Here is a 12,547-nt window from a genome sequence, read left to right as displayed (position 1 = left end):
TCTCACGCCGTCACTTTGAATAGGCACATTTGCAAAACCTGTCAAGGGAAATTCCCCAATCTTTATCATTGAATGCCTCACTGCTGATATTTTAACACCTCCCCAAAGCAAATTCCCTGTAATAGTGGTGTATAAATCCTACTTAAGCTGCCAGCAAAGATAAACATCCACCCTGGTTTCTTTTCCAAGAGGGGGTGGGTGACATTTTATAGATGACCCTGAGAGTTTCCCCCACCTTTTGACTGAGGAATGTGGAGAGCCACTCGAGAGTTGTGGGAAGCCTGGAAGAGTTGGCCAGGAAAGAGTAAGACATCGCAAACCAGGCACAGTTTTGTCTTTCCCCATTTCCCCCTCTTTCATTTCCTACTCCGTTGTGTTGTTCTCTACATCAGGCTGTTTAAGACACTGCCAAATACTTGGATATTTTATAGGTAACGGATCCCGTAAATGCCATAGGCGGCCTCCGAGGGAAACACGTGATTGTCGGTTTTGGACAGCGTGTAAAACCCAAGCAGGAAATGGTGGCTGAATGGCACAGCTGCAGGCAAACATTTTAAGCTAGTAAACTGCCCGTGTGCACACCCACACGTATGTCCAAGTGCAGCCAGCAGAGCCGGGGCGCAGGGAGCCTGTAAACGGTTAGCGGTGAGAGATTTTGTGATTAAAGAACCAAGAGTTTTCCTTCTGTCATTCCTGAAATACAGCTTCCTCCACATGACATGTCATTATGTGATTTTGGAGATTAAGGACAGATTGCAAATGAAAGCATATGGGCTCTAAAAAAAAGAGCGATAAAGATCGAAGGGTTTGATCGGGGATGGTCAGACCGTGTGCGCTATCGAAAGATGACAGGGCAGGCCATCATAAGCTCTGCTTTCCAGCCACTCTTGTCAGACGACCAGGGAAGTATCATGTTTGGTTTCCATGAAAGATTGGAGCTCAAATCTGAATGTTCCCCACTTTTGAGATGAAGGTTATTTGGTGCTTGGGTCCTTTCTGGCGTCCCACATCTCAAACGAGACAAGCACGGGATTATTCTGTGTTGCGTTTCGGGTTTTCTGCTGCTGCCCTTGAGATTCCTCTCTGCTGTCTCCTAGGTGGCCCTGTCCAAACAGAGTATGTTCCTGACATATTCCTACCAATTGCCTCCTTTAGTTTAGTCCAGAGTTGACTTCGGATTTTACGCCATGCACCACTCAAAGCAAGTCCTCTCTTTGCTGGGTAGCTGCATCCCTGTGTTGCTTATTGATTTCCGCAGCTGTCATCTCTGAACCAAGCTGCATGTGTTGAGTTTTGCATTGGTTTCCTAAGTGGTTTTCCCAGCCTTGACTTTCATTTTGTTTCAGCCTTGTGAATTAGTTGATGTTTTATTAAAATAACGGAGCAGTAAAACTGGTTAGACGACATTACCTTTAATGCATTTTTATTCTCACTTTTTATTGCAAACTCAAGCAATCTTCCCACATTAAGTATTCAATAAAACATTAGTCTTACGAGCTCCTGGTGCAGCAGTTATGGGCATCCGTATTCATGGGAGTGGAGGTGGAGCAGTCTTCATGTGCAATATAAGAACAGAAATGAAAGGAAGGATTATCCAGGGGGTAGTGTACTTGCTAGGGGGTTGGACACAGCATGTGCACACAGGTATAAACAAGAAGGAAAGTGATGCTGAGAGCCCCCCAGACGGCTCTGATTCACGTGCATTCAGTGCAGAAGTCAGGGGTAAAACTACAGCAGCCCTGTAGGTATTGTATGTCTGCAGCTATCCTGGCGCAGCCCTTTGCTCCCCTGCTATCTCGAGGCTAGTACTCCCACCATAAGAGCTAGCATTAGCAGCTGTCTGTGGCTGCTCTGGCTCTGAAGCAGCTTACGTTGGTGTAAAAAAACAGTTTAAATTACACCATGTAAGTGGGTCGTGTCTGGACTCAGGACTTAAGGAGATCACAGATTTCCTGCATGACCTTTGCAAGCCACGTGGCCCCTCTGTGCCTTGGGTCCCCCCATCCGAATAAAGGACAAATAGTCCTCCCTTACTTCATGGTAGCAGAGGAGGAGGGAGGTAAATATGTTACAAGGCCCTAAGGTGCCATGTGTGTACATAGACCCATTGCCCACGACAGCCTTTACGTTGGCTGTGCGAGTTGGGTTGGGGCCCTTCGAAGAGCCTGCACCTCTCGTTCCAAAACTTGTTAAAATAGGCAGTAACTTTGCAGGGTCAGATCACGAGTGTGCAAATGCTCTTTGGGGCCTCAGGCATGCAGGAGAACAGGACGCCGCTCGGTTTATTGTTCATTCTTTTCATTGAGCGTTTTCACATATTACTGAGTGTTCAGCTCCTGGAGAAGTAGCTCCTCTTGTTTTCCACTGAGAGGGATGCTGCGGTGGATGCTGGATTCCCCGTGTTCCCCACACCTTTTGTGAACTTTTACAGCTACATCAGATGAGTTTCCAACATTGACAGCATGGCCCAGTGGTACTTAGCAGTCACGCTGCACATGTTCAGTGGTAAAATTAGACTCTGCAGAGTCAGGGTGTAGGTAACTCTGTTGGAAACCAGGGACTCAGCTGTGGAGGCCAGAGGGTTCTTTACTCCAGATCACTCAAAGAAATCTGTCTCCCTTCTAGACTCTTAACACAATAAGAGAGCACCAGGTTAATGGGTGAGAGCTTGGTATCCCTTGCACTCAAGCAGCTGTCATTGATTTGTGGTGAAGAAAAACACCTGCTAAATGTCTGATCTTCTCTTCTGTGACAAAACGAAAGGGACACCAGCTTTCAGCAGCCGCGGGCTTCACTTGTGGGTTTTTCCCCCCCACCAGGTCAATCACATCTATCCGGAGCGAACTGGTTCCATATCTTGTGAGGAAACAATTCTCCTGTCCCACATCATCACAGCAGGAACAAGACAACAAAGAGCAGGACCAAAAGAGAAGGGAGCCAAAGTCATTAGGTGAGTGCAAGTATCCTCAGACTTCCTGTGGGTTTGGGCTGTTCCTGTGCCAGTTGTCATAAAATCATAGGAATTGAGGGTGGGAACAGAGCTCAGGAGATCACATCTAGTCCAACCCCCTGCTCCAAGCAGGACCAGCCCCAGCTACATCATCCCAGCCAGGGCTATATTGAGCCAGGTCTTAAAAACCTCTAAGGTTGAAGACTCCACCACCTCTCTGCGTAATCTGTTCCAGTGCTTCCCCAACCTCCTAGTGAGAGAGTTTTTCCTAGTATCCAACCTCAACTTCCCTTGCTGCAGCTTGAGCCCATTGCTCCTTGTGCTGTCATCTGCCCCCACTGAGACCAGCCCAACTCCATCCTCTGCAACCACCTGGCTGGAGCCCAGAGGCAGCAGGTACTTCGACCTGTAAAGCAGACATTTGCAGCTAGTCCTAGAGTAGATGTTTCACACCATCCCTTCAGATGTCCGTCCCCAGCTCAGAAAGCTGCTACGAAGAAGCCAGGTTGTCCCATCCGAGTCTCCCAGTTAGCAAAGCTGATGGATCCCTGTGGCCAAACACACTGTTTTTGCCCGTATTTAAAGCACACCCAACACACACTGGACTGTGGTAGAGGAGGTTGCCCCAAGTGAACTGCTCAGTGCCCTCAGCTTCAAAGCAAGCTGGGAAATCCTGATCCCTGGGACAGAGGATTTAAAGGCCAGTAAAAAGCTGATCCCAGCTCCCCAGTCTCTGACCAAACAGTCTTTAAATCCTATTGAACCGCATGACTTATGAGTGTGCCTGTAAGAAAGAATGAAGGTCTCATTCAGTAACTGCCCCACATGCACAGAGCTCCCATCCAAGCCAATTCGTGCAAAGAGCTTGAAGCTCAGCATGGGGTTGTCTGCATGACTGTTAGCCAGCCCTTTATCTGCCCTATATCCCAGGGCAAGGACAGGGACAAGCGGGCACACTCCCCATGCTCTTGTTTTTGCAGATGTGAGCTACAGGATTGGGAACAGACTGACATCCAGCCATCCCAGGGTAGAGTACACAGCAGGGAGAACTGATAGCACCTCACCCCTGCCCTAGGATGGAAGTGGACAGATTCGGTCTACACCAGCCCCATTTACATGGGCGGTGATTTCCTCTCTGCTTCATACCAGTGTAATTCTCCACTGGATTGGGCAGAGTCCCCCTGGGTTGTGGTTTTTTATTATTTGTCTGCTCCTTCTTGATACTGATGTAATGCTGATTGCAGCACTGTAAGCATTCCCTCTGTCCTTGTCCTCATGTCTCCTATCTGTAAAACGGGAATAAGCAGTTACCACCAGGTGGCAAAAAATCAAGTAGTGACTACGAAGTGGTGGAGAGTGCCATAGGTGTATCCTCTGCTGGGGGCACTACTAAAGCCCCATCTCTAGTGCCCTGCTGTAGAAAGCATCGTTCTGAGCCCCTTCTAAGCATGTGCATCTTCTACAGACATATACAGTTTCATGAAGGAGGAGGAGAGTTTGCTGAAATTTGCTCTCAGTAAAACCTGCTGGAATGATCACCAAGGAGATCTGAATGAAGCCTTCCACATGGGGAGAGTGCGTTGCTACGTCCATGTCATGAAGGAGGGGCTGTGTTTCCGTGTCAACACTCTTGGGCTGTACATTGAAGCTAACAGACAGGTACGGACAAATGTGAACGCTGTACGTGGGTCGGGGGTTGTCCATAGGCAGGCTCAGCCCTTCTTTGGGAAAGACTGCGAGTATCTTGTAGCCAGCCAAACACAGGACCCTTTTTTCTCAGTGGAGTGGGACTTGAGGCTAGAAACCAAGAGAAGCAAGATCAATTCATACTGACTTGCTGTGCACAAAGCACCAAGCCACTCTGCCCCTCTCTTGTATCTGTATTGCAGGGTGGTGAGCCCCACAAGTCTCCTTGCCAGGGGAGGGTGGTGAAGAGGAGGAGGATTTTGGAGGGGAGCCGGCAGCAAGCCTCATCTTTAGGCTGCCCAATGCTCTTCTTTATAAATTAACTAGTACTCAAGCAGACATCGGTGTCTGCATGACCCCACTGACACGGCTTGGTACCACTGTCCTAGCTCTCCTCTGCATGGATGGGGCCTCATAAAATGAAGAGTCCGCAAGAAGAGCTGGAGGGATAGCATTGCATTGTCCCCTGAGGCATTCACGTTGCTGAGATAGCCAATGCTGCTTGTGTCTCCTCCCTTTCCCTGCCACATGAGAGGTCTCCACCAGCAGGACTGGACCACTGAACACAGCTCAGGGAGGCTGGAGAGGGCTGTGGGCAGTGGGGAGATGCTGCAGCAGGAGAAATCAGGCCTGGCGAAGGACAAGAGTTAGAGGGGGACTCATAGGAGAGGCTTGTCCTGTGCCCATGGTGCTCTGGCTATATGGCTGGGCCCATGAATGCAAGTCCGGGTTGGGAGCAGGGCCCCAGGAGCTCTGTGTTTCCAGCCTGGGGCTGAAGAGAAGAGGAGGGAGGGGCAGTTGTGGCATCTGTGGTGGAGCTCAGACATAATGAGAGGTTCGTTTTGCAGGGGGAGGCCCAAGAGACGGGAGAAGAGCAGGGGCTGGGCAGTGCCGCTGGCAGGGGCAGGAAGGGAGGCACAAGTGGCCGAAGGGTTAAGGGAGAGCTCGCAAGGGAGGGTGCACGTGTCCTTGGCAGCCGCGTCTTCAGCCCAGCCGCCTTGAGCTGAGGCAGTCAGGCTCCATGTGGGTTTGGTTTTTTTAACCTAAATAGTGTGCATGTTGGTCAGTGCTGGAAACGTGTCTGCTTCTGGGTGGTACATGGAGTTCATGCTTTGAGTTTGCGCCGGGGCCTTCCATCTTGGCCGTTCTCCTTGAGTTTGTAACTTCCCCAGAATGATAACATTTTGGAGGAAACTATGCAGAGGTAAAACACATAACAGCTTTAACGAGGAGCTGGAGAAAGGAGTTCTTATTCCCAGTCCCTCTGTGTCTCGTTTCTCTCACCAACCCAGGGAAAGACGCACGTTTCACGGGAACTGCAGCGGTTCACCTCGGCTGGGTTGGTCGCCTCCAAAGACTCTGAGTCCCGGTTGTTTTCGTCCTAGCCCGGGTCCTAGTCTCTTGTTTGGTGCTTTGATGCCCAGGCAATGGTGCCTTAAGAAAGCAGGCTCCTGCGGTATTAGCCATACAGGGCAGCAGCCCTCGCAGCAAGGGAAGGCTGTACTTGCACCATCAGCTCCCAGCTGCATTTCTCGGTCCTGCTGCCTGTGTGTGGGCAGGTGAGTTCAGGAGGGAGTTCAAATAGCTTCCTTGCAAGATGAATTAAATTCAAACATATCTGCAACCTTGCCTTGACCCAGGCACTCCCTCGAACTCCTGCCCCTTCTCTAACCTTTCCTTTCAGAGCAAAATGCTGGAAGTAGTCGCCTTCTCTGGTCACCCCTCACATGGCTGCGTCCTAGCCTGCTTTCAGGCCAGGCTCTGCTCTAGCTGTAGCTGACAAACTGTGTTTAATCATGATCGCCGTCTCTTTTCTGCTGGTGAAAGCTGCTTCTCCTTCCTCATTTTCCAGACCTCTGAGCCAAGTGTGACCCTGTGAACTATTCCAGCCTACTTCAGATCCTTTCTTTGGACTGTTTGGTTCCCCAGCTGTGTCAGGGCAATGGCAGCAACCTTGGGGAAAGCTACAGCCATCAGAGTCCTATCACCTGGCCTGGCAACCTGGCATCTTTTCCTCAGGACTGCACCTTATTCTTTCATTTCTTTAAAAAAATGTATGTCCTAAAGGGCATTCGGTGCCCAGAAGCTTGTACAACATCTCTCCTCACTCTGCAGTTGGTTGAATAAACAATATCACCAAAAAACCCCCGTGCTTCTTGCATAGACCTTGTGGTAGCAGGCATCCCTCAGGGGCTGAAGAGTTAACAGACGTGGTGGCCAGTGGTGGTAGCTCTGAAAAAGGTGTGAATTTACCCATCCATCTCTGTGCCATGTTAACTGAAAGACCAATGGCTCAGTGGTGACTGCCTCTCCGGTGACCGCACAAGAGGAGAGGGCTCTTCCAATGATAAATACTTGCAGATCTTAAGACTGGTGTCTTGCTTTTGAGACCACATGGATTTTTCCCCCTTTTATCTGATCCCTGCTCTCCGTAAGCTCTGCTTCAGGTGGTTCATTCATCGGCACTTTGCTCTTTCTGTCTCTCGTCTCCTCTTCATGGAGGACACACTCGAGATGAGACCTGATTGCTTCTTCGGAGGGACCGTCCTCATGATTCCTCTCTGCCTGCCTCAGCCAAGTGCACATATGGCCTTTCTGGTTTCCTTCTGCTTGAAAGAGGCACGAGCATCCTACAACACCCCCTCCCACCTGTCCTGTCTCAACATGACATTGGCCTCTCCCTTGCCTCGAATTCTCCTCCTACCGCTTGTCCCCAGCCTGCCTCACACACGTGCCACCCTGCCATCACTGCACCTGGGCGGCATTGCCTCTGGGCACGTTCCAGGACTGCACCTGGGCTGATTGTGCCCGGCCCGGCACTTCCCTTCCAGGGTCTGCGCCCCCCCCATCCAACTGCAGCAGGTGCAGGGCGCGCCAGCCTACTCTTTCCAGCTGAACAAGAAGAATGACTACATTATCCCATCCTTCCACAGTGCTGGCTTCCCATTCATTTCAAGAGCTGGCTCAAAATTGCTCTCCATGGACTTGTTTTCTGGCTAGTTCATGGACCTTGTCTGTCTCTATTACCTTCTTTGCTTTGTCTGCTTATCTAACACCTGCCTTCTCTCTGTCAAGTTCATTTGTGAGCTTTTTCCTCCATGGTGCTCTGCCATCTGGAACAGCCACTTCATCAACTTGAGGTTTTTTCCCCCCCCTCAAGCATCTGAACTATTTCTGCTCCCCGGTCTCCGCTTCATCCAGCGACTCTGCAAGTGAACGCTTCAGTTCAGTCATCCTCATGTGTCAGCGAGCTCTGTTTTGTAATAGATACAGCTTAGGACCAACTTCCCTGTGTTAGCTGAGCTGAGAGGCAGGTTGAGCTGCGTTCAGCAGGGGAGGCCCTGTGTGTTCCTGGGGCTCTCCTGGAACCTGCCTCCATACTTCCATGGAGTGCAGATGGTAACCTACCACACACTTGTTGCAACGTTTAATTGCAGGTGAAAAATTGTGTCTGCTGTCAACAAGATTATTTACAGTGCGTCTTCAGTTGTGCAGAAAGAAAAGCCACTGTGGATTTACCTGAGAACATAAGAGCTGGCGTTGCCTAGGTCTGAGTAGGTCTATTTAGCCCAGTGGCCTGTGTCACGCTGCAGCAGAGAGCAGATCCTCAGGGAGAGGGTAAACAGGGCTCGTCCAGAATTTCCCCACGTGCACACTCGTCTCACACTGTGGATTCTGTCTGTTTACCAGTGTAACACATGGATGCAGCTTTATCTTGCTAATCGGAGTGGTGGATTCTCTTTTTCCAGGTTCCCAAGATGTTGCCTCTCCTGTGCCCAGATGAACATCTGGTCCATGCATCTGCTCAAGTCACTAACAAAGACATGGTGAGTGACCAATCCTCTCCCCTCCCATATCCACGCTGAATGGCGGGGCAGCTCTTATGTGTTATAGACACGGGTGAGGTCTAAGCGAATGCAGAACGAGCTCCTTGTGTTCTCTCCTTTAGCTGAGAACGGTTGATTGTTACCGAGTGGGACAGAGGAGTGCAAAACGCACGTGGCGCAACCCAGAGCATTGCATGTCCTCACCCACCTGTTCCCACCTTTCCATCTGTGTTCATTATGTTCATTACAAAACATTTGGGACTTTTAATTAAAGCTCCACCTAAGATGCCCCATCAGCTGTTGCAGGCTTCGTTTCTCCAGGGAGTGGTAAGCTGGTAGGCCAGTGGTGCTAGGAGCCAGTTGGCTTTCCCAAGCCCAGCAGGATTCAGCATTCAGTGCTGGCTCTTCGCTGTGGTATCCCAGCCTTCAACCCCTTTTCTCTGGGGCCCATTGCGTGTGTGTCACCTGCATGGGTGATGATTTCTTACTTTGCACAAGGTGCACCAGCTCTGCTGGCTTAGATAAGGCTATTTACAGTACAAGCAGTGCTGTAATGGGTGAGACCCATGCTCCATCTAGCCCACGGTCCTGTCTGTAACAGTGGCAGGAGTGGATGCTATAAAGGGAGAGCAGCGAGCCAAGTATACTTAGAGTGATCTATTCTCTGTTCATTACCCTATTACTGGCACCCACCATTTTTGGTTTCAAGATGCCAGAGTTTATATCTCTGACTATTCTGCTTAACAGCTGTTAATGAATTTTTTGTCCATGAATTTGCCTAGTCCCCTTTTGAACCTGGCTCTGCTCTCTGCCTCTACAAACTCCTGTGGCAATGAGTTCCACAAGTTACCTACATGCTGCTTAAAAAAGGACATCTTCTTGTTAGTTTTAAACCCTCCTCCTGCCAATTTCAGTGGGTGCCCCCTCATTCTTACCTTCTAGGACTTGGTGGAGAACAGTTCCCTGCTCTTTGTCCACACCCTGCACATAAGTGCTTGCCTTTGTGTTTGAGAATGATGTGGTTGGACCCAAGGACTGGAACCTAGCTGAGGAGGGGTCTTGGGGGACCCGGACAGTTCTCTATTCAGGGAATGGTAACAAGGCTTTTAAGTCTGGGCCCGAAGCCTGTTGAGCCAGGTAGCTCCATGTCCCTGACTCCTGGGTATCCCTGGCTCTAAGATGTTCCCTGTGGCATGTAAGCAATCAGGGTCTTGCTGCTTGAGTGTCCCAGGAGGAGTGTTTGATCCTTCTTCCCCGCTCAGTTTCCATCCATATCTAATGCGTGTTTGCTCCACGGCTGCCTGTTTCAACACCCACATTATTCTTTTAAATCTGTAACCTACAGATCATAGCATATGTGTCTTGGGTGTGTTCACCAAGCATCATTTGCATGTAATTGCTTCTTTGAGGCACACTTGACCTCCAAGACTGCATAGAAAGGGTAGGATCCCTTCTGTTCAGGAGCAAGATATTTAACCATCAGAGCATGATTTCAAGTGTAGCTCTCATCAATGCGCTAAACCTTTTGCATTCTCTCATGGGCTTGCCATAGGTCTTCCACAGAATCACCACATAGCCCTGTGTTCGGAGGTGAGATCTTTGCTCTACTTGTTTTATGCTTTCAAAGTACCCAAAATTCGTAAGCGTGCTTTAGACTGAGAAAACATTAAAAGCCTTTGGTCAGTTGAATATTGACATTTTCCAACCTTGAATGTGCAAAGTACTTTGAAGCAGCAACTGTCAAGTAGGCATAATTTTTAAAAGGCCTGACACCAGCATACAATGTGTATTACTCACGGCACGTGGAGATCAGGCTGGGTGCTTGTGTTAGAAGGGTGTAAGGAGAACAGTGGTTGGGAGGTAACTTAGTTTACAGCTGGGATGGTTTGACCAGATTTCTGCTCTTCTTTTCTCTAGGTCGGCTTGGACAGCATCATTGGTTCATCTACCCAAGTAGGAGAGGAGACGTTCATTAAACGCTCCACTATTGGCAGCTCATGCACCATAAAAGACAAAGTTAAAATCACCAACTGCATCATCATGAACTCTGTCACTATTGAGGAAGGGTAGGTCGCTCTGTATCTTGCTCTCCCAAGCTTGCTTTTTCCCTCCCTGGAAAGGCTCTGGGATGCTGGCTGGGGCAGGCACATGTCTCATCTCCTGTGGAACCTCGGAGTGAAGCAGAAGTAAGTCTGGTATAGCATGGAGGGTAGCTGACGCCAAGGGAGAGATTTAATGGGAGGTTTCAAAATGGGGAGGAGAGCATAACATGTTCATAAACATTGTATTGTGAGTCAAGCAGATGGACCAAGTTGAGGCGTCTGTGCGAGCTCGTACAGCCTCCTTCCACCCTGAACTGCTGATCTGAACAGGCCAGTTCCTGAATAGATCTAAGAGTTTTGGTATCAATGTCTGCATGCTTTAAAGCAGGGGTGAGCAGTTATTTGGGCAAGAGGGCTACTTAACGAGTTTTAGTGAGCTGCTGAGAGCCGGCATGGGTGCAGAGATGCCAACTGATCCTATCCAGCCACTGCCAGGAGCCTGAGGAGGGTGGGCTCTGTTGCAGCCAGGGCCAGGCCAGGCCGGGCTGTGCAGTGTGCAGACTCCTCCGCCCCGCTGCGTCCATTCCCCCACCTTCTCCCCCCGCCCCCAGCTTTCTTTTCTGCACAGTCCCGGCAGCCAGGCCTTCACAGGACAAGGCGCAGTGCAGCACACCAAGTAGTCGTCCCACCTGCCCACCACAATGAGTCGCTGCAGGTAAGTCAGGGGCAGCTGCCCTGGGCAAAGCCCTCTCCCCCACGGCTGGCACAGACTTACCTCCTAGCGGCACCATGGCAGCAGCAGTTTATTGCCCTGACGGATGGGCGGCTACTCAGTGCACTGCATCGCACCCTGTTCCTTGCGGACCTGGCTGCCAGCGGCCAGGATGCCAGGAGTTCACAGCCACAATGCCAACAGGAAGGCAGGAGAGTGGCGAAGGAGTCTGTGCACTGCCCAGGTCGGCCCTAGCTGCAGCAGAGCGAAGCGGCATGGGGTTTAGCCCTCCCTTCTCAAGCTCACAGCCTCCATTGACGGGCCAGATAGGATCAATTGGCAGGCCGGATATGGCCCTCAAGCCATATTTTGCCCACCCCTACTTCAAAGTTACCCATTTAAAACATTTCACATTGCCTGTTGCCTTTGAACGCTGAGAGTTTTCATGAAAAGCCTTGTTCCTCAGGCCTTTTCAATATCTGTTGGACTCTACTTCAGCAGTACAGTGGCTGAAAAACAGAGCAAATGAGTTAGCTTGCCCCAGCAAAGATCCTTTATCCATTTGAGGGTCGGTGCGCATGCGTGCGTGCGTGTGTGTGCAGCTAAAGAAAAGGCAGCCACAAAACCCATCACAATGTTACTTGAAGTTCAAACATGAGACCTCTTGCCTAGGGGACAGGGCAAAGAAAAGCTTGTCTTCTGCCCAAGGCCAGAGAGACTTGGCACCCCGCAAAGAGGAGAACAGGAATAACTGAAACTTTTCTGCAACCGGTTAATCTTTCATGCCTTGTTGCCTCTTCGCAAACCTGGCCGTTCTGTCGTGATTTACGGAACCCAGCCAGCATTTGCTCCGTAAGAGGATTAAATTTTCAGATCAGAAGAACTAGCTTCCAGTCATCAAATGATTCCCTAGATAGTTTCCTCTGCCAACACATTCAGGGACTCATGTCTGTGCATGAGCAGCTGAGAGGGGAGATCTAGGCTCTTCTGAACGTAGTTTGCTATTAGGCATATTGTATTTAGGGAGGATTTTGCTCCTTCTGATCTCTACAGTACATTTGTCATGCATGCAACTGATGTTTACTCCCCTCACATGCTACAGAGGCATCCCTCCTGCTGCCCATCTCTAAGGGTAGGAGAAAGGACCTACCTGTAACTGTTGCTCTCTGAATGTCCCCACCTCCCCATATGAGCTGGCTTCCTGTGGGTGTCCGTGCAAAGGAAACTGGTGATTAAAGTCTGCACAAGCCTTTATAAATTCCTGCTGCTTCATGCCTTGAGGTTTGTGGAGAGCCTCATGGGAGCGGTCCGACCCTTGAAAAATGCCAAG

At 50.0% G+C, this 12,547-nt stretch overlaps 1 protein-coding gene across 1 annotated transcript in view; it reads left to right on the top strand.

Annotated features, from left to right (window-relative positions):
• The window catches only part of EIF2B3 (eukaryotic translation initiation factor 2B subunit gamma), a 115,254-nt gene that overhangs the window by 77,665 nt on the left and 25,042 nt on the right, over window positions 1–12,547 (top strand). The window contains exons 7-10 of the mRNA XM_019480739.2: window positions 2,820–2,950; window positions 4,416–4,609; window positions 8,386–8,463; window positions 10,381–10,529. Of these exons, the coding sequence (XP_019336284.2) occupies window positions 2,820–2,950; window positions 4,416–4,609; window positions 8,386–8,463; window positions 10,381–10,529 (552 nt within the window). The remainder of the gene's footprint in view (window positions 1–2,819; window positions 2,951–4,415; window positions 4,610–8,385; window positions 8,464–10,380; window positions 10,530–12,547) is intronic.

The sequence above is a fragment of the Alligator mississippiensis genome, chromosome 5 (genome assembly GCF_030867095.1).
Source record: "Alligator mississippiensis isolate rAllMis1 chromosome 5, rAllMis1, whole genome shotgun sequence".
NCBI lineage: Eukaryota > Metazoa > Chordata > Crocodylia > Alligatoridae > Alligator > Alligator mississippiensis.
This window is presented reverse-complemented; position numbering and strand designations above follow the sequence as displayed.